Source organism: Varanus komodoensis, unplaced genomic scaffold (genome assembly GCF_004798865.1).
Source record: "Varanus komodoensis strain SLA01 unplaced genomic scaffold, ASM479886v1 scaffold153, whole genome shotgun sequence".
Lineage (NCBI taxonomy): Eukaryota > Metazoa > Chordata > Lepidosauria > Squamata > Varanidae > Varanus > Varanus komodoensis.
The window spans coordinates 8,331-33,958 of NW_025335445.1; the positions used below are offsets into that span (position 1 = coordinate 8,331).

Sequence of the window (25,628 nt, forward strand, 5' to 3'; positions counted from 1 at the left end):
TTTTATACAAAATGTTTATTGGTCCAGTAACAGCAGTGAGCGTGTTGGGGATGCAGTGAGCCCCCCACCCCCTCGGGCCTAGAGAGGCGACCAGGGGCAGACCGGTGCCTTCGGGAAGCGTGCGGCTGGGGTGCGGGGAGGGGGGTGGGTGGCCGCGCAAGGACCGAATAGCTGCTGGAGTCGAGAGGGGCTGCAGTGCAGGAGAGGCGAGAGGCCGCTTCTCTCGTCCTGGTGCTCGGAGGTGGGCACAGCATCCCGGCCGGGTTCCTGCACCGGTTCTCCACCCCCGGGGGGCTGCCACCCTTGAAATGCCCACATCTTTCCGAGGAGCCCACGGTCCTGTGGTGGAGCTGGCCGAGGGCTCTGGTGGAGCAGTCCAGGCAGAGGGGGGGGGCCAGGCGGGAGGCCGGCTGCTCCCCTGCACCCTGGAACAGCGTCCTCACCTAGGCAGGGGACACATGCCACCGCCGCCGCCCTTTTGCCGACTCTCCTCAGCCCAAGGCCCCCTCAGAGGAGGCAGGCGTCCCCCGAGGAGATGCAGAGCCCTGAAGACGCAGGGCGTGGCAGGGCCAGCAGCGCCTCCCAGGAGAGCCCAGCAAGGCCCCCCGGCCGGGGCCAGCCTTGCGTCTCCAGAAGGCCAGAGAGCAGCTTCTGGGCAGTGCCTGCACTGGAGGAGCCGTGGCGAGATGGAAGGAGAGGTGTTGCCCAGGGGTGGGGGGCACGTAGGCACCAGGAACCCACAGGGTCTCTTTGGAGACTCCCCCTCCCCTTGGCACAGTGGTCGCCCCCCACAGTTCCTCGCTGACCCAAAGCAAGCCACCCAGAAACTCCCCACCCCCACCGCAAAAGGTCTCCCCACTGCAGGAGGGTGGGGAGGGCCCCACACGGTCCGTCGGTGCCTCCCGTGTGGGCGGGGGGCAGCTCAGCCAGGTGGGCGACGGACACAAGGTTCAGCCCCACTTGGCGCTTCCCTTCCACAGGCCACATGCCCGGGGCACTGGCTCCTCTGCAGGCCTCCCCAGTTGTCTGCATGAAGTGGGGTAAAGCTGGGTGGAACCTCCCCCCCCGGACCAAGGGCACCCCCTGGTCACGGCCGGCTCCTGGGCAGTCTTCCCGTGGGCCTGGGGGTGGCCCACGTGTCCCTCCGCTCCCAAAGCCCCTCCCCGTCCCCAGTCTATACAGGCAATAAATACTTCTGCCCCAGCTCAGGCTGGCCTGCGAGGGGCAGGGACGCAGCGGGGCGGCTGCCCGACGGGCACCGTGCCGCGGGGGCACAGGCAGCGGTAGGAGCCGTCCATGTTGAGGCAGCGGCCGCCCGGGCAGACGCCCTCCATCTCACTGCACTCGTCGACATCTGTGGGGCAGGAGAGAGGAAAGAGGGGCTGAGCCGGGCAGGGCAGGCGGGGGCCATGAGGCCACGCCGCCTCCACTGGAGCCTGGCAGCAGCAGGAGCCGAGCCGGCGGCAAAGGCCCAGAAGGGGCCAGGCCCTGCCCCTGCCCCTGGCCCTGGCGCTGGCTCTCACCAAGGCAGGCCATGCGGGTCGGGTCCAGGCGGTAGCCCTCGTGGCAGTCGCAGGTGAAGCCGTCGCCCACCCGGACACAGTGCCCATTCTCGCAGCCACTCAGGATCCCGCACTCTTCGGCTTGGAGCCCCCCGAAGCCCTCCAAGCGGCCTGCGGGGGACGGGAGCGGTTAGCCACACGTGGCTGCCAGGGCTTGCCCTGGCCGGCAGGGCCGCCAGCCCGTCTGCCTTCCCCCAAGCCGTGTGGCAAGGGCCATGCCCCCCACCCCCAGGCCTCCGCTCAGGTGGTCTCTCTCCCACCCACAACCCCACCCCCCCGTGCCCCTCACACAGCCCGGCTCCACTCACTGTAGCCCTCACTGGCCCTGCCCGGCCGCTCGGGGTAGGTGCTCTCGCGGTCGTGCAAGGGGTACTGCCACTCCACTTCGGGGGGGCTGCGTGGCCGGTAGCTGCCCCGGGGGGGTTCTGCGGGGCTCTGCTGCAGCGTATCCCTGTAGGGCAGCTCTTCAAAGTCGGGGGCTTCGTAGGGTGGCAGGCCGTAGAGGGAGTCACGGGGAAAAGGACCGAAGTCAGGAAGCCGGGGGTCCGGCCGAGGGGCTGGGGCAAATATCTCTGGGCTGTAGGGCAGGAAGCCGCCACCGCCGCCATACTCAAAGGGCAGCCCCACACTTCCTGGGTGCACCGGCCCATAGCTGGGGGGGCGCAAGACGTTGCACAGTGCCTCAAAGTCATCTGGGAAGGAAAGGCGAGAATCAGCAAGGGGCCCCTTCGTGCCCCCCCCATGAGTGCAGGACCTGCAAGCAAAGAGGGCCATGGGGCGAAGGCTGCCACTGGGCTGCGTTCGGGGCGGTGAGCTCTGCGGTTTCCCCCGATCCCGCCACGGGCGAAGCTTTCCCTCCGCAGAGCAGGAGGCCCAGTGGACAGACACACCTCCGAGACTGGCACCCAGCCCCCCCCGCCACTTTTGGACACTGCCCCCGGTCCCGGCCAGCCGGGCTCCAGGAGCGGGAAGCAGCCTCACCGGAGTCGCGGGCCGGGCACAGGGCGCACTCCATGCTCCACGCTTCCCCATAGAGGCAGCAGCACTCGGTGTAGGTGAGCTGGCGGTCCAGGCGGGGGTGGCTGCACACCAGGTCCGGGCCCACCTCCTGCCAGCACACAGACAGGTGGTCGCCTGGGGGTGAAGAAGGCGCCGGCATGAATTGGGAGCCACGAGGGAAACACTCCCCCCACCCCCCCAGCCCAGCATTTCCAAGAAAACTCTGCAGAGCTGGAATAGCTATGAGTGAGGGCAGCCGAAATGGCACAGGAGCATCTCCCCCAGGTGCTGAGGCCGTGGAGGAAGAAAGACCGGGGGGGGGGGGTGCTTCTCAGAAAACTTGGCAAGTGGTGGGGAGGGAAGGAGGGCAGCGCAAGGCGGAGCAGCAGAAAGCTGGTGGTGGCCGCAGCCCCCCTTCCCCTGCCCCAGAAGCCCAAAGCAGCAGCTGGCCCAGCCCCTGAAGAACAGATGGGGCAGGCCTGGGGAGACGCAAGAGCGGCATGTCCGAGGGGGAGCGGGTGGCGGCTGCCCCAAGGGGGCCTGGCAGGACGGGCACTGCTGGCGGCCCAGGTGCTTGGGAAGGCTGCCCATCTGCACATGGCCCGTGGGGACGGGGCGGGGACTGCCTTCCCCTTCCCGCAGCGGCCCCCCGAGCCACCTTCTGAGCGTGCAGAGGGGGCTCTTCGTGTGGCTGACTGGGCAGGGGGCGAGACGGGATGGTTCAGGCATCCGTTCGGGGAGCCAACCCGCAACTCCGCTTTGCACAGACACGCACTGCGCTTGGGGCGCTGGGCCCGTGCGCCTGAGCATGCGAGGCAAGACGGGCTGCGTCGCCCTGCAAACCGCCCCGCAGCGCCCCGCGCCCCCCATCCCCGCCAAGCCCTCACCGGAGCCCTGGCTGCTGTTGGCCACGCAGCGGCGCCGCGAGCCGTCCAGCACCAGCGGGGCAGCGCACTCGCAGTGGTAGGAGCCGAGGGTGTTGACGCAGCGCCCCCCCACGCAGGGCTCCGCCTCCTCGTCCAGGCACTCGTCGTTATCTGGGGAGACAAGGAGGACGTCCAGTGCAGGCGCAGAGAGGGGCCCCCGCCTGCGCCTTCACCCAGCGCAGGAGCCCGCGATCGCCCCTGGGGGCACCTGAGCCGCACCGATGCACTCCAGGTGCTGCGTCTCGTAGTAGTAGCCGTTGGGGCAGTAGCAGGAGTAGCCGGGAATCTTGTTCACGCAGACGCCGCCTCTGCACACCTGGGAGCTGAAGAGGGCGCACTCGTCCACGTCTGTGCGGGGGGAGCAAGGTGCGAGTTGGGGAGGGGGCCCAGAAGGCTGCGCGCTCGGGACACTGGCTCCAGCCCCCCCCCCCCCCGCTTCCCCAGCCGAGTCGGGCTGGCAGCGCCGGCCACAGGGACCCCTGGGGTCTCCTGCCGGAGCATCCCGGCCCCCCGCCCCGGAGGTTCTGGGGAGGGGCCTGGGGCTGTCCGCTGCTCCCCCCTCCCCACACAAGCCCCCCCGTTCCAGCGGGCCAGCTCAGCCAGACCCTGAGGAGCCCGAGCCATTCCCACCTGCGAAGGCCAAGGCGCCTCCGGGGCCAGCAGATGCAGCAGCGTAGCCATTGCCGTGGGGGCACAGGGACCGGTGCTCGGCTGGGGCAAAGAAAGTGGCATCAGCAGCGGCAGCCAAGACCCCCCCCCACACACACACACAACGTCTTTGAGGGCGCAGCTGCTCCCTCAGCTGGCCGGCCAGCAGGGAAGCGCCCTCGTGCACCCTACTCGGAAGCCGGTCCCACGGACCCCGGTGGGGCTGCCTTCCAAGTAAATACGCCCAGGACTGCACCGCAGAACAAAGGAACTCTTATGGAGCAAGCGGGACTGAACTCTCGTTCACTTGGAGTCGCCTTTCTTGGCAAGGCAAGTCCCCCCCCGCCCATCCTTTCCTCTTAGCGCTTGCAAAGCCGTGGGATCTGCGGATTCTTGTCGAGTGCCTTATCATTCTCCTCCTCCTAGAATGTCCCTTGGCCACTCTTTGAAACAACAAGAATCCAAGATCTGGGGACATTCGGCTGCCCTAAGCCAAATTCCAGTGGTTCTCAGGGCGGTAAAATATGCCCAAAGAATTCCGCATGGGAAAAGGGCACTTGGGCCTGCTTGCTGGCTGCCATTCCCCGGGGGACACTTTTAGCCCCCAAACATTCTGGAAGGAAGGGGCATCGCACTGGCCAAGCCAGTGGACTTCTTGGAGCACTTGTCCTCCTGGCCGCTTTCCTGTTCGGACGGGAGGCACCGAAGGGGACTCTGCGGCCGGCATATCGGGACAGCGTCCGCACGGTTTCAAGGGCACCGTGGCCCCCGAGGCGTCCTGGCCTAGCGCTCCCATCAGCCAGCACAGAAAGGGGGCAGCACAATGGGAGTCGCAGGCCAAGGCTTGCGAAAGAGGCCAGGTCGCCAGCACTGCGCAACTTCCTCCTCCAACAGTCCGTCCAAAGCAAACAGTTGTTCCTCCGGGTGCCAGAAAGTCTTCATAAACACATTGGAAATGGCTTCATACGTTTGTCCATGATTCTGATGTATGAAACTATGAGAGGGTTGTTTGGAGCAAACGTTCTGAACCGCCATCACACTGATCAAGGCACGAAAGGCCCGTGAATGCGCATCTCCCTTCGCGCCTTCTGCAGGTCAGCGACTTGGTTTTGGGATGGTCGCTTTAGACCTGTTGAAGGCACTACCCAGGTGCAGAGGGGGGCCAGACAGCGCCCCCCCCAGGGCGCCTCCCCAGCCACCTCGTGCCCTGAGGCTGGGTGGTCCAGAGGAGAAGCCTCCCAGTCTGCGGGGCGAGTGCTTCCTGCAGCAGAGGCGCGATCCCACCGGCGGCAGGACCGTCACGCACTGAAGGGCCGGGCACGGGTTGTGCCCTACGGCCAGCCTTCACCCTCCTTCCTGCTCCCTCCCTGGCTCTCTTTGGGCACCCCAGCAATCCCGCAACCCCGCTGCCCGAGGGCTTTCTGCCTGAGAGGCTAAGCCACCCACCGTGCATTGTGCCCAGCAGCCCCCCAGCCCCCCGCAAGCCAAAGCGCTCACTGCCCCCGTCCTTCTGCCTTGCCCAGAGCGCACTGCCAGGGCCCGAGGACGTGCAGCAGGAACGAAGCTGCCCCGAGCAGCACCACGTGGGCAGCCCTCGCTCCGCCTGCCTCTGCCGCGCCTCCGCATGGCCCTCGCCCACCCTGGTGCCGCTTGGCCGGCGAGCGAGAGGAGGCGTCCTGCAGCCCAGGCGGCCGCCTGGGGCCCCTCCGTGGCCACGGCCTCACCTGTCTCCCGGGAGGGGCACGGCTGGATGCGGCAGTCGGTGCCCCAACCGTGGCCGAGGCTGCAGCAGCATTCCTGCCACGTGGCGTTCCACGCCAGGACGTTCTCACAGGCCTGCGCGGCACTGGGGTCGTAGTAGCACTCGCGGCGCAGGCCGCCGTCGGCTCCGGCCGTGGGGGGCTCCGGCCGCGACACCTCTGGACGTCTGGGGAAGACTGGGGCGTGCGCTGCAAGGCAAGGGCTGGCTGGTTACACGGACCCAGAGGACTGCCGTGAGCGTCGGGAGGTGGCCTGTGCCACAGTCCCTCCGGCCCACGCCCCGGCCCCGGCAAAGGACCGCGTTCTCGTCAGCTTTGCTCGCTCTCGTGTGCTGCGATGTTAATCCATGCAGTCCTGGCCCAGACGGCCGCATGCCTTCGATTAGCGCCTGGCACAGGGTTTGGGGAGGACGAGATTAATCTTCAGTGTGGGCAAGAGCTGGAGACCTTTATCCGTCAGCCTTGGCTACTTGGCCTCGTATAGACCATTTATCACCTCTCCCCCCTCGGTAATCAATACCAGGTGCAACCTTGGTAGTTATACGTGTGCAAGTTGGGGCGGTTCCCCTCCCCAGGCTGGACCCCGCTGTGCAGCCGGGCCGAAGGAGCCCCTCGCTGCTGCTTGGGGTCCCAGGAGCAGGAGGGCCGCGCACGCACGTGCTCAGCTGTGTCTTTGCGCCTTGTGTTTCTAACGCAATAAATCTCTCTTCCTTTCGTCACCGGTGTGTAAAAAAGATTCGCTTGCCTCTCGGCCACAAAGGGGCGCGTGCTGGAGCGGGAGGAGGCGCGGTCCTGGCTGGGACCCGAGGGGATGCGGCGTGTGACAGAGTCCAGGCCGCCAAGCAAAGTGCTCCACCATCGCAAGGATTCCCCGCTACGTGGATGGCGTACGGCCCAAAGGACGCAACGTGAAACATGCTGCTGGCGACGGCTCCTTGGAGAACTCTCGACAGCTGCTTGTGGCAAGCCGGCCCCCCCGAGGAGCCCTCCCTCCTCCAGCCCCACGCCACCCCAGCCTTCAGCGGGGAGCTGCCCCGGAGCCCGGGGACGGATCTGCACCCCCAGGCCAGAGCACTCCAAGGACGGCTGGCTCCTGGCCGCTGTCGTAGAGTCTGAGAGCTGGGCCAGCCTCACCCGGCTTGTCTGCATCCAGCCACAGGCGCCTTCAGAGGTTCCCCATGTGGGGACAGAGACATGGCGAGCCCCTCCCCAAGAGGAAGGCTGGGGACGAGCCAGCCCTAGCCAGCCGGTGGCGGTACAAGCCCCTCTCCCCGCTCAGCAGCCCCTTTGTCAACGTGCCCCCCCCCCGCCACCTCTCACCAGCGCCCGGCAGAGAAACGCAGCGCCCCGTCATTGGGTCGAATTCTTCGCCAGCTCGAGGGCAGATGCAGAGGAAGGAGCCCTCCACGTTCTCGCAGGGGGCCGCGCCACACACCCCCTGCAGGGTCTCGCACTCGTTGACGTCTGTGAGGAGCGGAGGGAGGCGCAGTGAGAGGGACTGGCATGTCCCTGCCCTGTGCCCCACCTCGCCCCGCCACGCACGGCCACATACCCAGGCAGAGCTGCCCGTCCCTGGTGCTCTCGTAGCCCTGGTCACAGATGCACTGGAAGGAGCCCGGCAGGTTGTGGCAGGTGGCGTGGGCCCCACACAGAGAGCTGTTCCCGCACTCGTCCACGTCTGCAAGAGGGTGTCCGAGGCGCTCAGGGCGGCCCCCCCCCCCCGATGCCCCCCCCGGGTGCAGGCACAGCAGGCAGGGGCTGGGGGCCGTGGCCCCGGCGGCCAGTGCAGCGCCTCCCCCGTGCCAGCTCCGCGCTCGGCGCTCACCCAGGCAGTCCCCAGTGCCAGTGGCCTGGTACCCGGCCCGGCAGACGGCCACACAGCGATAGGAGCCCGGCGTGTTCTCGCAGCGCTTCTCCCCGCACAGGCCGGTCCCGTACTCCTGGCATTCATTGATGTCTGGGGCAGGCAGGGAGGGAAGCGGGTGATGCTCTGAAGCTGCCCAGCAGGGGCTGTCCTCTGCCGTCACAGTGCAATCCAGCGGGCTTCCCAGCCCCTGCCCCAGAAGGGGGCCGCCCGACACAGCAGCCGCACCGTCTGGGCCGTGGCAGCACTCACCGGCGCACTGCCCGTTGCTGCCGGCCTGGTAGCCCTCCTGGCACTCCGCCACGCAGTGGTAGGAGCCGGCCGAGTTCTCGCAGCGCCGCGTCCCGCAGAGGGCTGCCCCATACTCCTGGCACTCGTCGATATCTGCAGGGTGATGGGAGAGAGGCCGAGGCGATGCAGGAGCCTGCCCCTCCCAGCCCTGGGAGCTGTGGGGGCTGAAGCAGAAAGCGTGCCGGGGCCGAGCTGCCCTTCATCGTGGCGGGACTGTGGAGGATGCCACAGAGGCCGCAGGGGGTCGAGCCCCCCCCCCCCCCCGCAGAGACTGGCTCCGTGCAGCCCTGGCACAGGATGCGGCTGGGAGGGGTCCTGGTGGATGCTGCAGGTTGCAGTGATGTTACTGCCTTGGTCACCCGCTCTGAGTTGGCCAGGGGACGATGAGATGACGCTCAGCCGAGGAAGGGGCCGAGCCTTTGGGGCCAGCCCTGCACACCAGCATTCCAGGCTGGTCCCTTTCAGCAGCATCTCCAGCTAAGCGTCAGGGGGCTGAGGGGCCCTCTGCTATGCCCTGCAAGCCTCTGCTCACACTCGGCCTGGGCGGCCCGTAACAGAGGGAGCGAGCGCCCCACTTGGTGGAAGATGCTCCTGCCACAAGGAGGGGGCGCGGCTGCCCACTGCACGGGGGAGGCTACCAGGCTGTACCATGCAGGCTTTCGGGGGCCATGTCTGGGGCCCTGGGGGGCAAAAGAACCACCCTTTCCCGAAGCAAGAGAGAGTTGCTCAGGAAGTGCCCCAGCAGGCTCCCCTCCCGGCATTTCTCGGCCGCTCACCCTCACAGGAGGCCTTGTTGGCACTGCTGCGGGTGCCAGGCGGGCAGTAGCAATCGAAGGAGCCCTCCGTGTTGGCACAGTGCCCGCCGGCACAGACCGCGCTGCCCTGGCACTCGTCGATGTCTGCAGGAAGGAGGGAGGGTGCTCAGAAGGGCAGCTCCTGGCACGGGGCCCAAGGAAAGGCCCGGAGCCCCCCGCCCACCCCTGGCAGAGGCCGAGGCCGCTTACCCACACAGGAGGCCCCGCTGGGTGCGGTGGCGAAGCCCTGGGCACACAGGCATGTGTAGGACCCGTCGGTGTTGAGGCACTCGCCCCGTGGGAAGCAGAAGTCGCCTTCCAGGCACTCGTTGATGTCTGGCCGGCAAGGCTGGGCATGAGCACCCAGGCCCCCCCGCGTCCTGCCCCCTCCCAGCCGGCCTGGCCCAAAGCAGCAGGCCGGGGAATGCCGCAGCACATGACCCGGGGCCAGCGAGGGCAGTGGGCACACCCCTCGCACTCAGGGGGCCGGCCCTCCCCGTGGCCTGCGCTCCGCCGGCCGGCACTCACCCACGCAGGAGGCCCCGGTGCCGTCTGCCCGGTAGCCCTGGCCACACTGGCAGCGGAACGAGCCCTCCGTGTTGACGCAGTGGCCCCGAGGGCCGCAGGGCGCCCCCGCCGAGCACTCATCGACGTCTGCACGGGGAAGACGTGCCGTCAGAGGAGGGGCCAGTGGCGCCCCCCCGGCCCTGCTCCCCTGGCCCGTGGGGCCTCTCACCAAGGCACTGGTTCTCCGTGAGGCTGGCGCGGAATCCGGCCGGACAGAGGCAGCGGTACCCGCCGGGCGCGTTCTCGCAGCGCCCAGAGCCACAGGGCGGGGGGCTCTGCTGACACTCGTCCACGTCTGCACACGGGGCAGGAGAGACAGTGGTGGTCAGAGGCCCCCGGCTAGCCTGGAAGCTGCCCCCCGGCCTGCGAGCCCCGTCCGCAGCCAGGGGCTGCCGCGGGAAAGCAGCTTTGCGCGCAGGCAGGCCCCCGCTGCTCCCCACGTGTCCGGCTGGGAGCCGAGCGTGGGCCCCTCCACGCACCCTCACCTACGCACTGGGTCCCCGGCGGGCTGGGCTGGTAGCCGATTGGGCAGGTGCAGCGATACCCGCCAGCCACGTTCTCGCAACGGCCAGGCTGGCAGATGGAAGGGCTCTCCTGGCACTCGTCCACATCTGGAAACAGGCAGGCGGCAGCAGCTTCCCCCTGGCCTCCCTGCCGTTCCCCACAGCAGGAGGGGCTTCCTCCACCCACCCCCACAGCCTCGGCCCTCTCCGCAGGGCGCTCCCTCGCACCCGCCCCATGCACCCAGACGCATCTGGGAACCGGCTAAGTAATCCAGTGGTGAGGTGAGAGACACTCTGCACAGGCTCAGAGGCACTGCAGACTTCACTGCTACATCCCACTTGACTCCAGGTGTTGCATCTACTGGAGGAACGAGGCCTAGAGGACAACTGAGGGACGATGCACCGTCCTCCAGTCGGGCTGGAGGGAAGGAGGGAGGGAGGGAAGCAGGGGACAGAAGAAGCGGTGCCCCGGCCTTCCATCTTCCACCGCAGGGGCTCCAGCTTCCCCTGCAGGCCAGCCCCGGCCCTCTGCAGCCCCAGCACTGCCGGGGACACAGCCTCCCCCCCCACTTACCCTGGCATTCGAAGCCAGCGGGGTCAAGGTGGTAGCCGCCGGGGCAAGAGCAGCGGAAGGAGCCGGGCGTGTTATGGCAGCGCCCCTGGGCGCACGGCGGTGGGGACTTGGCACACTCGTCGATGTCTGCGGGGAAGCAGCGAAAGGGGCGAGTGCACGGTGCGGGCAGGAGCAGCCCCCGCCTCCCACCCATGCCCCGGGCGCCCCCGGCCCACGCAGAACGCACCCCGGCACTCGGCTCCCGAGGGGTCGGCCTGGTAGCCGGCCCGGCACCTGCAGCTGAAGCTGCCCACCGAATTCTCGCAGTGGCCGTGCGCACACGGGCGCGGACTCCGCCGGCACTCGTCCACATCTGCGGGCAGAGCAGGGGGTCGGGTGGGGGTGGGGGTGGGGGCAGAGGTGGCCACTGGCAGCGGCGTGGCCAGGCAGGGCCGCCCCTGCCCAGCTCCCAGTGGACTCTGGGGAGAGGGGTCTTCCGCCAGGCCTGCCCCACGCCAGGCCAGCCCGCCGGGAGCCTCAGAATCCACTCAGGCAGAGGCTCAATGACCTCGGGGCCTTTGCAAGCCTGCCTCCCCCGGACAGCCGGGCAGGAGTGCCCCCTCCCTCAAAGCTCCCGGGTCCAGCTGCCCCCACCCGCCGCCCCACTCACCCACGCAGTGTGTGCCCTGAGGGCTCAGCCAGTAGCCGCGCTCGCACACGCAGGTGTAGCCGCCCTGGCGGGGGATGCAGCGTCCCGGCCCGCACACCTGGGGCCGCTGCTCGCACACGCCCTGCTCCGTCTCTGGGGAAGAAGGGCATGGCTGGGCCTCGCACTGCCCCACCTCACCTCTGTGCAGTCCCCTGCCCCTCTTCTGAGCCCTGCCCAGACTCCCCAACCCTCCAGCCCCCACAGCCGCCGGGCACGTTGCCTTGGCTCTCCAGCGGGCCCCACACCGCTCCTACCTGGGGCAGGCGGCTCCGCCCTGCTGGGCTGGGTGGGCAGGTGCCAGGGAGGACGACGGTCAGGCGGGACAGTGGGCGCCAGGGTCCAGCGAACTGCAAGGCAGAGCGGCCCGAGAAGAGTCACGTTGGGAGGGGGGGGCCGAGCCGAGCCGCGCTGGGCGCAGCGCCCGCTTAGTGCAGAACTCTGGGCCGCAGCATCCCTGCCAGAGGCTGCACCTTGCCGGCCTCCAGAGCGGAGCGCCTCCATTTCCCCGAGCAGCTGGCTTCTTTGTTCTCCTGCTCCAACAGGCAGGAAGTTTCTCCAGATGTTGGGCCAGAGTCCAGCTTCCTGTAACTCGAGGCCAGCATTCTGAGATAATGGAGGAGGGATCCTGGCCCTGCCTGCCTCCCATCTCCCTTCAGGGTTCTCTTCCCCAGGCTGAGTGGCCCAGCGCTCCCAGGCGCTCCGCATGGGCTGTGCTTCCAGGCCCTGGATCATCCTTTTGCTCTCCTCTGAACTTTGCCTGCCTTTCTGGAGAAAAGATGCCAGATCAGGCCTAACCAGAGCTCAGTGAAGAAGCTGGACTTTGTGCAATTGAGAACTGATGCTGCTCTTCGTGCAACCCAATGTAGCATCTGTCCTTTCTGCAACCACATCCAATTGTTGACTCATGTTTAGCTTGGGACCTGCAAGAATGCCAAAATCCGTCTCCCTTGCAGGACCGCTGAGCAACTCTGAGACCCTTCTGGCCTGCAGTATCATTGAGCCAGGTGCCCCCCATCTTGTAACTGCAGGATGGGCTTCTTTTTTCCAGGTGCAGAACTTGGTATTTCTCCCTAATCAGTTTCATTCCTGCACATGCCCTTCTTTTGCTTGCTTTCAGGTAACCTCTAAGCTTTGCATGAGGCAACACTGCCTCCTTCTGTTGTTTTGTGCCTTTTCTTTCCTTGTTGAAATTGTTTGTAATCAGGTCTTTAGAACTGCCTTTTTAAAAATCCCACCCCCCCTTGAACTCCTTTCCTTATTAGAGCCACTTGCATGAGACCTTCCCTACCACTGTTCTGGGTTTTAAAAGCTGGTACTCCTACAAGCCAGGGTGCATGTTTGGATACACTTTGCCGGCTGCCCTTCCCTTCCCTGGGCAGGTGGTCCCCCTGGGCCAAGCATCTGGGTCAGAGGGGCAGGCTGCAGGCTCCAGCCCCAGAGCTGGCATGGGAGGATGGATCCCGGCTGACCCACCTCGGCCTCGGCAGCGAGCCGGAGGCCTGCAGACTCCCAGGAGGACCAGAGCGAGAAGGGACAGTGCTGGCCCACACTGGAGGTGGCTTCCCCTCCCCTCCCCATTGCCCCTCTGCAGGGGACCTACGGAGGGCAGGTGCTGCTGTCATCTGAGGTGGCCTGGCTGCAGGCTCCCGTCCTCCTGGTTGGCGGCTGAGCGGCACCCGGGGCAGGTCCTGGCCAAGGAAGCGCGTGTCGTAGCGCAGGTCCGAGGCTGAGTAGTGGTACCCGGGGCCAGCGGGACAGATGTCCTTGAACCCATCTGGCAAAGAGAAGAGCAGTCTGAGAGGGGGGACGGGGACGGGGACTGGGGGGTCGGGGCCGACCCTGCCTTCCCTTTCTCTGCCCCAGTGGCTTGTTGCTGACCTGAGGTGTGCCTGGACCCCCCAAGCCTTCCCCGAACCCCTGACGGGCTACGAGCGAGAGGCCTGAGGTGCCCCGCACGGCTCCCTCTGGCTCTCCCGCCACAGGCCAAGCCCGGCCCCCTCGCCCTCCTCGAGGCCCCCAGGGAGTCTCCTGCCGGCCTGCCGGCCACCCCAGGCCTCACCTGAGCCAAAGGGCGGGCAGCGCTCGCAGCCGTGGCCCCAACCCTTGCCCACGCGGCTGCAGCAGCAGATCTGCTTGGTGATGTTGCGGAGGATCGGCAGGGAGCAGCCACCGTCCCGCAGCACGCGGAAGCAGGGGCCCTTGGCCTCTGAGATCACGTGGTGAGCTGCCCGGGGACAAGCACAAGTGGCCATGAGTGGGGAAAAGCTGGGCTGCCCCCACTGGCAATAGAGTGGGGGAGTATTTTTTAGGGCTCCCCTGCTTTAAAACGGGAGAAGAGTTTCACTGCACACAGGAAAGGTCATTCTGCGAAGCCTGCCCTTCAGGGCACTTCAGGGCGCAACCCACAGCTGGTCCAAGCCTCGGGAGCCAAGGGGGAGAGGCTGCACGGAAGCCCAGCGTGCAAGGGCCGCGTGGCTGCGAGGATTTGGGGCACCACTCACGGATCGCCCTGCGGGCGCCATGGGGCATCCCTCCTGCCAGCAGGCACCCCGCACCCCTTGTCAGACTCACAGATGCAGCTGCTGCGGGATGAGTCCAGGATGTACCCCTCGTGGCACACGCAGGCGAAGCTGCCCCGCGTATTGGTGCAGTCTCCGTTGTGGCAGAAGCTGCCCTCCTGGCACTCATCCACGTCTGGGGAAGGGAGAAAGGGGGAGGGGGCCAGAAGGGTCAAGGGGAGCCGGCCGAGGCACGATCCACAGACCACTTGGTCACCGACCGGCCAGAGCACTTTGCCCCTGGCAAAACCCCACGGCTTTCCGGAGCACAGCCGGCAGGACTTGCCACAGATGACCGTGGGAGGCTCGTGGGGGCGAGCTGCTTCCCTTTGCTGCCGGCCAACCCCCCCCCCCCCCCGAGGCAGAGGCGGCAGCCACTCACCGAGGCAGGAGCCGTTCTGACGCTGGAAGCCCCTGGGGCAGGCCACCTCATTCCTTCCCACCGGGCCAGTGCCATCTTTGGGGAGAGGACATGCCGTGACGGGGTGGGCGGGGGAAGGCCTCCCTCACGCCTTGCCCCCCCCCATGCGCCCCCTGCCCCTTCAGGTCCGGCTGAGAACAAGCGGCAGTAAGAGCGGCCAGGCTGCCCTGGGCCCCGTGCCACAGATGGCGCCTGCCCCATGGAGGTGCAGGGGCCGCAGAGTGCGCGGACTGGACTAGGATGGAGACATTTGGGCCGGGGGGCCCTTGCCCAGCGGAGGGTGCAGCCAGCTCAGCCCGGTGCATCCACACCTTGCGGCTCCCGGCCCCGGGCGGCTCCACCTGCGCATGGGGGGGTCCTTCATCAGACATACCGGCGTCCCCGTTGGCGCAGGGCTGACAGTCGTGAACACCCCAGGCCACGCCGGCCCCCCGGCAGCAGATCTCACGGGTGCGCAGGCCAGGCAGGGGGGCACTGCACTGCGAGAGGGAGGCAGGGTCAGCCAGGGCTGGGACGAGGCACACTGCCAGCCCCCGGGGGAGGCCCGGGGCACCCGTGCCCCCAGCTCGCCCTCTCGGGGCCGCGGCACGGCCTCCCTCTCAGCCCGCACCTCCGTGCGAAGGGGGCTTCCCCGAACGCTCAGGATGCGGGAGCCCTCGCTTGTGCATGTGCCGAGCTGTGGGCGTGCAGACCCCACGCAGGAGGGGACGGAGGCCCGGCCACTGGCAGCGGCTGCAGGGGAGGTCTTTGAGGCCAGCGAATGGCCTCGGACAGAGGCAGCCCCCCAGCTGCCAGCCCGGCCCCCCCACGCCTGTGCCCCTCGCCCACCCCTGGGGGAATGCAGCCTCCGCCCTTCCACAGGCGTCTGCAGGCGGGCGGGCGGGCGGGCGGGACTCCTGCCTGGGGAGCAGGCATGCGTGGGGTGCGGGAGGAGGGGACCGCCACCACCCCCAGGCAGGAGCTGCCCTCGCCCGCAGGGGTCAAGCGGGCCGGTTTCGTGGCCAGAGGCCCCCCCCGCCCCGCTGAGTCGGGCCCCGAGCGCACGGCAACCTCCTCGCCGCGGAGCTGCCTGAAGCAGTAGCCGAAGCCGGAGTCCACGTGGTAGCCAGCCGGGTCGCGCGCGCTGCTCTGGGCCAGGGCGCTGCGGAAGGCCGGGCGGGAGAGCGGGAGGGCGTTGGCGTCCCCCGGCGGGTCCTCGGTCACCCGTTCCACCTGGTGGATGACGACGGAGGCCTCGGGCGGGTGCTCCACGTAGACGTTTGCCACCGACGCCACGCCTGGGGAAGGGGGCAGGTCACGGGACGTGCGCGGGCCAGAGGGGCATCGCATAACCCTAACCCTCTCCCACCCCCAAGCCTGGGCCTGGGCCGTAAGGCTACAGTGAGGAGCAGCAGCCTCGCCCACCCCTCGCACCGCCCGAGCAGGCCCCCGGGGCAGAGCGCACGCCCCCTCTGGTGGCCTGAGCCCTTGCCCAGCAGGGAACCGCCAGCAGCCCCCGTTCTGCCGCACTCCATCCCTTCTGGCGGCTTTCCCCGACAGAGGCAGCCTCGCTTGGCCCCCTTCCCTGCCTCGCACTCCTTCCCCGGCGCTGCCCAGGCAGGGCTCCCAGAGGGAGGGCGTGCAAAGGGCCGCGGTGGCGGGGGACACAGAGGCCCAGGCCACACCAGCCAAGAAGGGGCCGCGCAGGGAAGCCCCACAGGGAGGTGGCTGTGGGCTTGGCCAGGCGAGAGGCAGCCTCCATTAGCAGGAGAGCCGCGCGCAGGGGCGGCCTTGGGGTATCCCGGGCCCACCCCTCCTGCACAGCATTTCCAGTGGGGGACACCAGACCCTCCCCACCCCACCCCTGTGCACACGCTGGGGGTGAACCGAGCGCACAGCCGCCCCGGTGGCACACCTGTGGCTGCGGAAGAGCCTCCGGGCCAGCAGCCCTCACCGGCTGGCTGCTTCCGCCACAGACGCTTCCCACGTTCAGCTCTCGCCTTTTTGTTCCACCCGCCCCACAATAGTTAATCTTTTCCACAGTGAACGGGGCAGGGAGACAGGATGTCCCATTTTTCTTGAGAGCGCCTCAAATATTTGCAATGAGCAACATGTCCCTCTCACTCTGCCTGTCTCCAGGCCAAATATTCCAGGCACCCTTCCAGCTGCCGTTTATCATGCCTGCAATTCCTTCCCTGTTCAGCCTATCCTTTCCCAGCAGAGCTGCCTCAAACCAAAGCACTTTTTCCTGCACCAAGCAAGCAGGGCGCTCACTGCCCAGCTGCAGGTGCAGACCATCTGCCAACGCAAACTGGGATGGCCTTAGCCTTCTGTGCCGCAGCATCATGCACTTGGCACGGAGGGGTTTCGCAACAACAGAAACGCGTGGCGATGCCTAGTGCAATCCGCCCTTTGGTCTGGCAAGCCCCGTGCTGCCTCCCCTGACTGGATGCAGCTCCTGGTATTTGGGGCCAGGAGGGCCCTCTGCTGACGCCTGCTACCCCACCATTTTCTGGGGACGGCGGGGACCGGATCTGGCGCTTCCTGCACAGCAGGCAGAGCCTCTGCCTGGAGCACGGCCCTCTCCTGCACGAGCAGACCTCCTCTGCCGCCCCGGTCTTACCATGACGCTCTTCGTGGTGGTTGGCGATGGGGAGGGTGTAGACAGACTTGGTGGCGGGCTGCATTCCCCCCTCCGACCGGGCGTCCGTCCCTCGGCGGGCGGGGGCCTGTCCGTGGGAACGAGGAAGAGCCGGGATGTGGCAGAACTTGCCAGTCCAGTTGGGGGGGCACAGACACTGGTCTTTCTTGAGGCAGACTCCCCCATTTTGGCAGATGAGGGGGCACAGGACTGAGAGAGAGAAGGAGCACATTAGGAGGTACAATGAATGAAGGAAAAGCCCCGCTCGCCTCTCCATTCCCCCCCCCCATTCAATGGCTGCCGACCAGCTGCCCCCAGATCCCCCCACGGGATAGAGGAAAGCAGCCCCCGACCCACCGCCACTTCCCAGGGGCAGGACGCAGCCAGCGAGACCAGCAGCGCCACAGCCGTCCCGCCCTGCACGCGCCAACCCCCTCGGGGAGCCCTCTGGCGGGGGGGCCGTCGCGGCGTCTCATGGAGGTGACTTCCACGGTTCAGCTTTGTGCTGTGCGGAGAGACCCTTCCTCTGATCCCCCCAGACCTCTGGCCCTGCCACTTCGAATTGGGACCCCGGGGGCTCTGGCAGAAGGAACGAGGGAGGCGTCCTCCTCGCCGCTTCCTCCACGCCACGCTTCCTTCGGCACCCCTCTGCCCCGGACCCCCCTCTTCATCGTCCTTCTCCGCTAAACAACCCGCCTGTTGCAACTGCTCCGCATGGGAGCCACTCCAGCCCCTTCGTCATGCCAGCTGCCCTTCTCTGCACCGCTGCAGTTTTACTCTCCTTTCCTGAATTTACTTTTCATTTACTTCATTTACGCGTCTTTCAGGCAGCTGTCCGCCACACCCGAGGTCTCTTTCTCACAGTCACTGCCTGTTCAGAGCCATCGGTGCCCATCCCAGATCCATCCTGGCTGGTGGGCTTCCCGTTCTTGTGGAAAATCAGTTGCTGGCCTGCTTGTGGTTCTGCACCATTGCGTTGGCTCCACTTACGGGGCCCCACAAGCACGTGCCCCCTGCGGCTTCTTTACGGAGTCAGCACATACGTCCATGCACAGCTCCCCACTGACCCACCTGCTTCCTAAGCACAGGAAACTGCCAAGGTCACAGCCACCGGCTTGTCCTTGCTTCCCGCTCCTTCAGCTGACTGGGGCAAAGACCCTGATGGCACCCCTTCCATGGCTCTGTGGATCGCCAGTAGCTGCTGGCCACGGGTGCAAGCTCATCAAGCCCTCAAGGAGAAGACCTCCCGGGGGAACGGGAGGAGGGGGCTGGGGCAGGAGGGTGGCCTGTCTCACCCCAGGGGCATCTGGGCCCAGAGGCAGGCCTCACCGCCCCACACCTTGCGGGCCACTGCCCAAAGGGGCAAAAGTGCCCATGTCGAGCGGCTCAGCTGTCCCCATGCACCGAGCCCATCCAGGGCAGCGGGCGGCGGGCCAAGAGACGCCACTCGCGTCGGCCGCGGCCGGCTCCTCGCCAGCTGCTCTGGAGCCCTGCAGCCAGACACTCTGTTCTTTTTCCAATTTCCCCTCAACGCTGCTCAGAGGCAAAGCACCCTGGGTGGTTTATGTAAATATTTCATGCAGAGGTAAGTTTTCGAGAGAGACATGCCTAAAATAGCGCCAGCAAGACACACTCTCCCGCTCCCGCCCTGCAACCAGCGCCACAAGAATCACGGCACGAATTCCTGCGCACCAACCCAGCGGGCCGCTGCCTCCCATGACACCGGCAGGCCCCGCATCCCCTCACCTTTCCTGCCAGGCCCCACGGCTGCTCGCCCGTAACTTGACCCAAAGTGGGCTGCTCTCGGGCCGCCCTGCCTCTGGCAGAGTCGGCTGCGGGGACCAGCCCATGCGCAAAGGGGGGCTCCTGCAGCCATTTACCTCGGGAGACACGGCGGGGGGGGGGCGCTATCTGCCCTCATCCATGGCACAGAGCGCTGAGGGAGGGGCTGTGGGGGGGAGCTGTCGGGGCTCTCTGCCGGAGGCACAGCTGTGGGCATTGTAGCTCGCACACTCAGGGATGGCTGCCCTCTGCGCTTGCCCTGCCTGGTGGGTAGGACCAGAGGCCCCCTCCCCACTCCCTGCATGGCTGGGATGGAGCCAAGCCTCTTGGAGGAGGTCCCACCGGCCCAGGCGCCCAGGCACGAGGGTGGCCACCCAGGCAGCCGCGGTTGTTCTTGGCAGCCCGAGTCCGTCTGGAAGGTGAGGGGAGCGGCTGAGGGGCCGTGTCAGCAAGAGGGTGGCCTTGCTGGTGGGGGGGGGGGAGATGAGCCCCAGAGCGCCACACCCCCCTTCTGAGGGTCTCTCCCGTGGCTCCCACCGCAGAGGCAGGCGTCTCTCCCCTCCCCCACCGGCCTCCCCCACCTCAGCTTGGCTCAGACTCAGCGGTGAGGCCATGCCAGGAGCCCCCGGGCACAGGGCCTCTGAGCGCAGGCCAGCTGGCCGGCCAAACATGGGGCTTCCAGAGCACCTCCACCTGCCAGGGATGGAGAGTGGGGTGGGGGTCGCGCTGTTGGCAGGGACTCCCAAGCAGCACCTTGGGCACATTGGAAGAAAGGCTGCCAGGCAGCCTCGGAGCATGGACAGAGGGCTTCCTTCCCATGCCATTTCCACCAGGCCGACCTGACCTCTGGCTGCTTTCAGCTTTCGAGATAACACTTGAGCCGTGCGGTCTGGCATGGACTGCCCGGAAGAAAAAGCTCCCATCCGCCAGGTCCCCCTCCTGCTGCAGCCCAGCCCTTGGCAGACCTCCACATGGAGGGGGGGCAGCTTTCCCTCCCCAGCAAGAAGCCCTATGTGCCACGGCCCAGCCGGACTGGGGTGCAGAGGCTTCCAGCCCAGAGTGTGCCGACAAGCTGCCTGGGCAAGCAGGGGACGGGGAAGAGCGGCCCAGCAGCCAGCCCCGTGGGTCTCGCGCAGCGGCTGCCGCACATTCACACACACAGTGACAGTCTCGTGCCAAAACTGCTTCGGGACGTTTGGGACTCCAGCTCCCATCAGTCCCAGCCAGCAACATGTTCCACGGCCAGGAACGCTGAGCAGAACATCCGGAAAGCACACTCTGGGCAGGCTGGGGAGAGGCCAGCCCCACACCACCAAGGGCCCCTGTGGCTCTGCTGCTCTCCACAGCGCACGGGGGGGCAGGCCGGGCCGGCGGCCCACCAGGAGACGCCCTGCCCGGCCCGGCCCGGCCCGGCCCGGCCCGGCCCAGCCACCCACGCCCGCTGGGCTGCATCACAGGACAGCGCAGTGGGAGGAACCGCAGAGTCCCTCTGCCTCGCGCACTCCTGCACTCCTGCACACGCACAGCACACACACACTCAGGGATCACAGTGCCCGCAGGAAAGGGGGGCGGGGAGAACCCGGGGCCGGGGGGGGCTTGGGCCACCCCCGCCCACTGGCACCCCTCCTGCCCGTGCATGCCTCGGGGCGCAGCTCAGCCGGGGGGGGGGGCGGCCGGAGCCCAGGCGCCCTGCCCGAGGCAGCCGGTCCCATCTGGCTGTGGCAGGGTGCCAGGCTGCTGTCTGTCCTCCAGTTCCCGGCCCCAGGGGCTGAGGAGGCTCCAGCTGGATCGGGGGCCCGTACACAGCCGGGTGGTGGGACAGCGAGCGAGCTCCCTGCCCGGCGGGGCTCCCAAGGCGGGCCGCCCGAGAGCGCGCTTGGAGGTGGCGCCCGGCAGGGCTGAGCCCTTCGGGGCGCCCTGCGTGGCAGCCACAGCCAGCCGCTCCCTCTGCCCACCCAGGTGCTGCCTCACCTGCCGGGCAGACTGCCCCCGAATCGAGGCTGCCAGCTGGTTCACGGCCACGCCGCTTGCTTTTTTTAGCTGCCTCTATCATCGTGAGCCACCAAGGGCAGAGGTGCAAAGTGGGGAAACCATTGGACAAGCAAACCGCAACCGCTCCGGGATCGCCCCTCCCCAAGACCGCACGTGCCCAGGGAAGAGCGAGACCAGGCCCCCTTTCCTTGCGCCTAGCCCACCCTTGCTCCTCGCACCCGAGCCGGTCATGACCCCATGCAGGCCTGCCACAGCCTTGGCTGCCCTCCTCTGCTCCCGCCCCCAAAGCGGGGAAGGGCCCCCACAGCAACCAGAGGGCTCGCCAGGCTGCAGGCATCCCACTGCAGAGGAAGCAGCTGGCTGGGGCGGGGGGGGGGGGCGGGACCATCACGAGAGGCTGGGGAGGGGGAGGCTTGCTGTAGGCACCTGGCCAAGGGGGGGTGGCTGGGTGGCCCTTCGGCATTCCAGGGAGGCTCAGCACTCGGCTGAGCGGACCCATCTGTGGGTGTGCCTGCGGCAACCCAGGTAAAGGTGCGGCACCAGCAGCTGGAGAAAAGGGCCCTTCCCGGCCCACGGGCGCCAGTGAAGCCTCCCAGCGGTGCGTGCCTTGGGTGGGGCCTGTGATGCACCTGGGGGCCAGCGTGCAGGAGCATGTGCGTGCGGGCCCCAGGTGGCCCACGCGAGGAAGGAAAGCGGCCCGCGAGGGGCGCTCGCCTGCCCCCCCACACAGCAGGGTGCTCGCCTGCCCCCACTGCCGGCGGTCCCCGGAACACGCTAGGCGTGGAGCCTCCCCGGTACTCACAGACGCGGAATCCGGGGGCCCCCTCGGCCGGCCGGGCGTTCTCCCCGCTGTACAGGGTGGTGGCGTTGCCCCGCTCGCAGCGGTTGCTGCAGCGCCCCTCGCGGCAGTGCACGCGGCAGATGGCGGGGGTGAAGAGCACCTTGACCCGCTGCGCGCCCGTGGGCAGCGGGCGGCAGCCCAGCAGCAGGCCCAGCGGCAGCAGCAGCAGCAGGCAGGGGCGGCGCCGGCCCAGGATCATGGTCTCGGGCAGCGCGCGCAGCGGCGGCCGGCGGGCAGGCGGGCAGGGCAGCGCAGCCGGGAGTGCGCCTCGCTGCCGACACGGCACGGCGCGGCGCGGCGCGGCGCGACAGGACGGGACACGGCGCGGCGCGGCGCGGCGCACACGGCCCTCGCTAATTGAAAGCAGCGGCCGGGCCGGGCGGCAGGGGGGCGGGCGCCACGCCAACCACAATGTTTACGAGGGACCGCGGCCGGGGCTGTTAACTCTTCGGCCGCTTCCCATGCGCCCAAATGCAGACCCTCCTAGACGGGCGGCCGCCCTGGCCCAGGAGCAGCGCGGGGGGGCGCGGAGGCGGCTCTCTCTCAAGCCCCCCCTCTGGCGAGGACGTCAGGCGGTTTTGTCATTTGGCACAGCGCACGCCCCGCGGCGCGACCCCTCCCTGCGAGTCGCCGAACTTCTTTGGCGCTCGCTCGCGCCCCCCCCCGCCCCCTCGCCAGCTGCCTTCCTCGCGGGAGACCGGGGGGCAGGACCGCTTCTGCCCGGCCCGAAGGCGGCGGCCCCTCCTCCCCGCCGCCAGTCCCAAGGGCTGCACTTCGGGGCCCCAGCCCACCCCACCTCTCCCGCCCGCTGCCCACGAACATGGGAGCGCCCGGCCCGGCCCGGCCGCCCCCCGGCCGCGCAGCCCGTAGGCGCAGGTTTGGGGCGCGAAGGGGCCCGCACAGAGCTCCGCCCGCCCCGCGGAAGGCAGCCTCGCCGCGGGCTCCCGCCCAGCAGGGCCCCTCCCGCGCCGCGGCTGTTCCAACTTGAGAACAATCGCTCGCACACGAGCGGCGCACACAGGTGGGTGGAAGCGCGGACGCCTCCTGGCCGGGCGCTCGGAAGGTCCCAGCTGCCTGGCGCCTCCCGAGGAGGGGGGGCTTCCTTCGCGGCTCTGGGGGCCACCGTCCCGTCGCCCCTTCGGCAAAATTGCGGGGGCGGCGCGGGGCGCCCTACGCATGCGGGGCGCCCCGGGCTGGGAGGAAGGCAGGGCGAGCGCCCGCAGTCATCCCGCTCTGCCCGGTGGGAAGCGCTCCAAGGCAGCGAGGGAGGCGGGGCTTCCTGACGGCTCCCCGAGGAGGAAGCGGGATGGTGGGCGGCGGGGGGAGCGGAGCTGCCCTTCCTCCCCGGCCTCGCCTTCCCAGAGCAGCTCGCCTGACATCATCTGCAAAGACCCGGCCAAGGCGGGCGGGGGACGCGCAAAGAATGCCTGGACGCGGAGGGAGGAGGCTGCGCTGGCCGGAGCCCTTCCAAGAACTGCGGGCGAGGGGAGAGGAGGGGCGGGCGAGGCGAACGCGCGCCCGCCACTTCCCAGGCTGGCAAGGCGGGACGCGGTTCCCCCGCACCCCGTGCACTGCCAGCCAGCGCAGCCTCTTCTGCAAGGGGGCGGCAGGCTAGCCCTCCCCTCCACAGGCAGAGACGCCCTTCCATGCAGGGCTCCAGGCTGCTGGCCCGGCCGAGCACCTGCCCATGGTGGGAAGGCAGGCTCGCGGGCGCACCCGAGCTCTCCCCGACTGCAGAGCCTGTGGCTTCGCATGCCTCCTCACCTGCCTGCCTTCACCCGCCTGCCCAAGACGCATGTGGATCGCTGCCCCACGCCTCCTGCCCTCCTCCCGTGCCCTGTACCATGGGGCCTCTGTGTTGCCAGTGCGGTGGGGCTGGGGGGGGCCGTGCTGCCACCATCAGGTCGAGACGCCAGGCGCTGGGCCAGGATCGCAGCCATCTTCTCGGAGGGGTCCAGGGCCTTTCGCCTCCGCAAGACGTTGCGCAGTTCCGCCAGCCTGAGGGATGGGACACTCAGGTCATTCGCTCGGGCCACGCATTCTCCTCCGCCAGACCTGATGCACTCCTCTCTGGGCACCCGCTCAAGCCCCCTGCAGAAAGCTGCCCCCTCCTCCAGCCACGGCCTGTGGGCACCACCACCACGACCAGCCAACTCCTGGCAGAGCAGAGCAGAGCAGCCGCCTGCAGAATGCCTGCCCACGTCCCTCGGTGCAGCCCCTCGACTCGCCACCATGTGCCTCGGCAGCTTCCACTCAAAGGAGGCACAAGGACTATCCTAGGAATGGGACTGCGTCCAAAGCTTCTCGGAAGGCAAGCGGACCGTCCCCAGGTGGCCCCCGTGATCTGTGCCCACTGACATTCCAAGCATGCCCACAGGCAGGGGAGGCAGTGCCCGCCTTCCGAGAAGCCTTGCTGATCCTTCCCCACCGGGGCTCATTCCTCCACATACTGCCACTCGTAGCAGTAATGCTTTCTGATCGTTTAATTTCCTGGAGCCCTTCTTACCCCATTCCCATTATAAAAATGTCATATAGGTTATCTTTCAGTCCTCTGGGAAAATGACAGACTTTATCAACATTACATGTTTTTCTTAGAACAACTGGGAAATAACTTGTGCATTGTCTTTGAAGTCTACGAGGACCAAGGACTGTGTCCCAGTCAGGGTGACCCCTCATTTCGCTTATCAGGCGGCTCCACCCAGGCTGCCATTGTGCTTTCTACAATTCTCTCAGGAACGCCTTCCAAGCAGCCACTCGGACATGGTTACAATTCCCGGCAGGGTGATACAAAGAATTCAAGCGGGTTCTCTGCCAATTTGCCATCCTTTCCTGGCAATCGTTTCCCTCCCTTGCTATCCAGAGGCCTTAGAGAACAAGAGATAACCATGTCTCTGGCGGCTGAAATTCTGCCTCTAAAAGAGTGGAATATTTTCTTCTTTTCATTTTTTAAGTATCTCCGAATTTGGCTCACCTCAGGGCAAATCCGCAGCTTAATCCGTGGGGTTTACACTCGCTGTTTATTCTCCTCCTTTGGGGAGGGCTTGCAAGCCCTCATCGACACCCCCAAGCCCTTGCTAGCTACCTTCACTTGCTTCAGGCAGACTGGCAAAAGAAGCAGTGCCCCCGGCGGGGGTTCAACACTAGACTGGGGCTCGTCGGGGTATCTGCATGCAAAGAGGAGAGAGAACGTGTTCTCCCCGCCCAACTCACGTCAGAGGCTGCCAGCGAACGGCCATGGGCCACATGGGGGCCGCAGGGGGCCGCCGGGCCAGGCTGGCAACGAGCGTGGAGCGTTCACATCGGGGGCCCCCAAAGCCTGGGCGGCAGGTGCAGCGCTGGGGAGATTTACACTGGCCACCGTTCCGGCATCGAGGGGTGCAGTTGGCTGAGGAAGAGGAGGAAGACCAAGTGTGTTCATTAGCCTTTCACCCACGTGCTTCGGGGGCCCCTTCCCACTCCCCTTCGGCCACCCCAGGGCTCCCTACAGGGCAGAAAGCACTCCAGTGCGGCATGTGGACGGGCCTGCTTTCTGCCTCCAGCAGCCCTGCCAGGCCGAGGTCCCAGAGAACTCCCAGTCTGCTCAGGTAGGGTGGAACCAGGGTGACCACGGGGTGACTGCTGGCAGGATCCTGCCTCTGCATGTCTGGTGGCCACGAGCCTCCTCGACACAAGCAGCTGCTGCCCCCTGCTGGCCCACGGCGGGCCTGCAAGATGCTCCAGTGAGTGGCGGGGCGTGGGGAGAGACCCTTGCTGTCTTAGGCGGAGTCGGGGCGACCCGGATCCCCCCTGCACAGCGCAGAGCATCGGGCTCTCTCCGGGGCTGCAGGCGGCCGCTTTCCCAGCCCTCCCAGAGATGCTGCAAGAAACTGACGAGGGACCCTGGTGCACGCAGTGTTGGGCCCCCCGAGCTGCAGCCAGGCCCCCAAGGAGGGCCACATGAACCAAACGCACGCTGGGGAAAGGGTTGCTGAGGCACCTCTGCTGAATCAAATCTTGGCTGTAGAACATGTGAACTCATTAAAAATGGTCTGAGCATGTGCAAAGTATAACCAGCACTAGCAGAAACTCTCCACAAAGGAGTCCTTCTTGCCTATCGCCTCGCTTTCCCACAGCAGCCAGCAGGAAGCCCAGGAATGGTTTGCGAAGAAACAGCTCTACCACTCTGCCCCCCAGTGCTCCAGGGCAGCCTGCTCCCTCAAGGAGCCCAGCCCCATCCTCCAGGAGCCCCCTTCAGGTGT

At 67.4% G+C, this 25,628-nt stretch overlaps 1 protein-coding gene across 3 annotated transcripts; it reads right to left on the reverse strand.

Annotated features, from left to right (window-relative positions):
* On the reverse strand, positions 1 to 24,699 carry LTBP4 (latent transforming growth factor beta binding protein 4). Of its 3 annotated transcripts, XM_044425419.1 has the most exons (30): positions 24,601 to 24,699; positions 23,234 to 23,388; positions 16,758 to 16,985; positions 15,206 to 15,432; positions 14,529 to 14,634; positions 14,117 to 14,191; positions 13,748 to 13,870; positions 13,236 to 13,400; positions 12,777 to 12,950; positions 11,431 to 11,523; positions 11,138 to 11,269; positions 10,715 to 10,840; positions 10,489 to 10,614; positions 9,897 to 10,022; positions 9,581 to 9,706; positions 9,373 to 9,498; positions 9,055 to 9,180; positions 8,827 to 8,949; positions 8,012 to 8,143; positions 7,721 to 7,852; positions 7,448 to 7,573; positions 7,216 to 7,359; positions 5,860 to 6,084; positions 4,118 to 4,198; positions 3,707 to 3,835; positions 3,449 to 3,598; positions 2,544 to 2,696; positions 1,871 to 2,254; positions 1,524 to 1,673; positions 1 to 1,354 (listed from the first exon to the last, which is right to left on the reverse strand). In XM_044425419.1, exons 1-30 carry the CDS (start codon positions 24,633 to 24,635, stop codon positions 1,206 to 1,208), a joined length of 4,347 nt encoding a protein of 1,448 aa, XP_044281354.1. In that variant the 5' UTR covers positions 24,636 to 24,699; the 3' UTR covers positions 1 to 1,205. The 3 variants fall into 3 exon arrangements, with proteins under 3 accessions (XP_044281354.1, XP_044281353.1, XP_044281355.1); XM_044425418.1 differs by lacking the exons at positions 23,234 to 23,388; positions 24,601 to 24,699 and adding an exon at positions 21,352 to 21,639; XM_044425420.1 differs by lacking the exons at positions 23,234 to 23,388; positions 24,601 to 24,699 and adding an exon at positions 20,529 to 20,629.
* Positions 24,700 to 25,628: the final 929 nt, after the last annotated feature.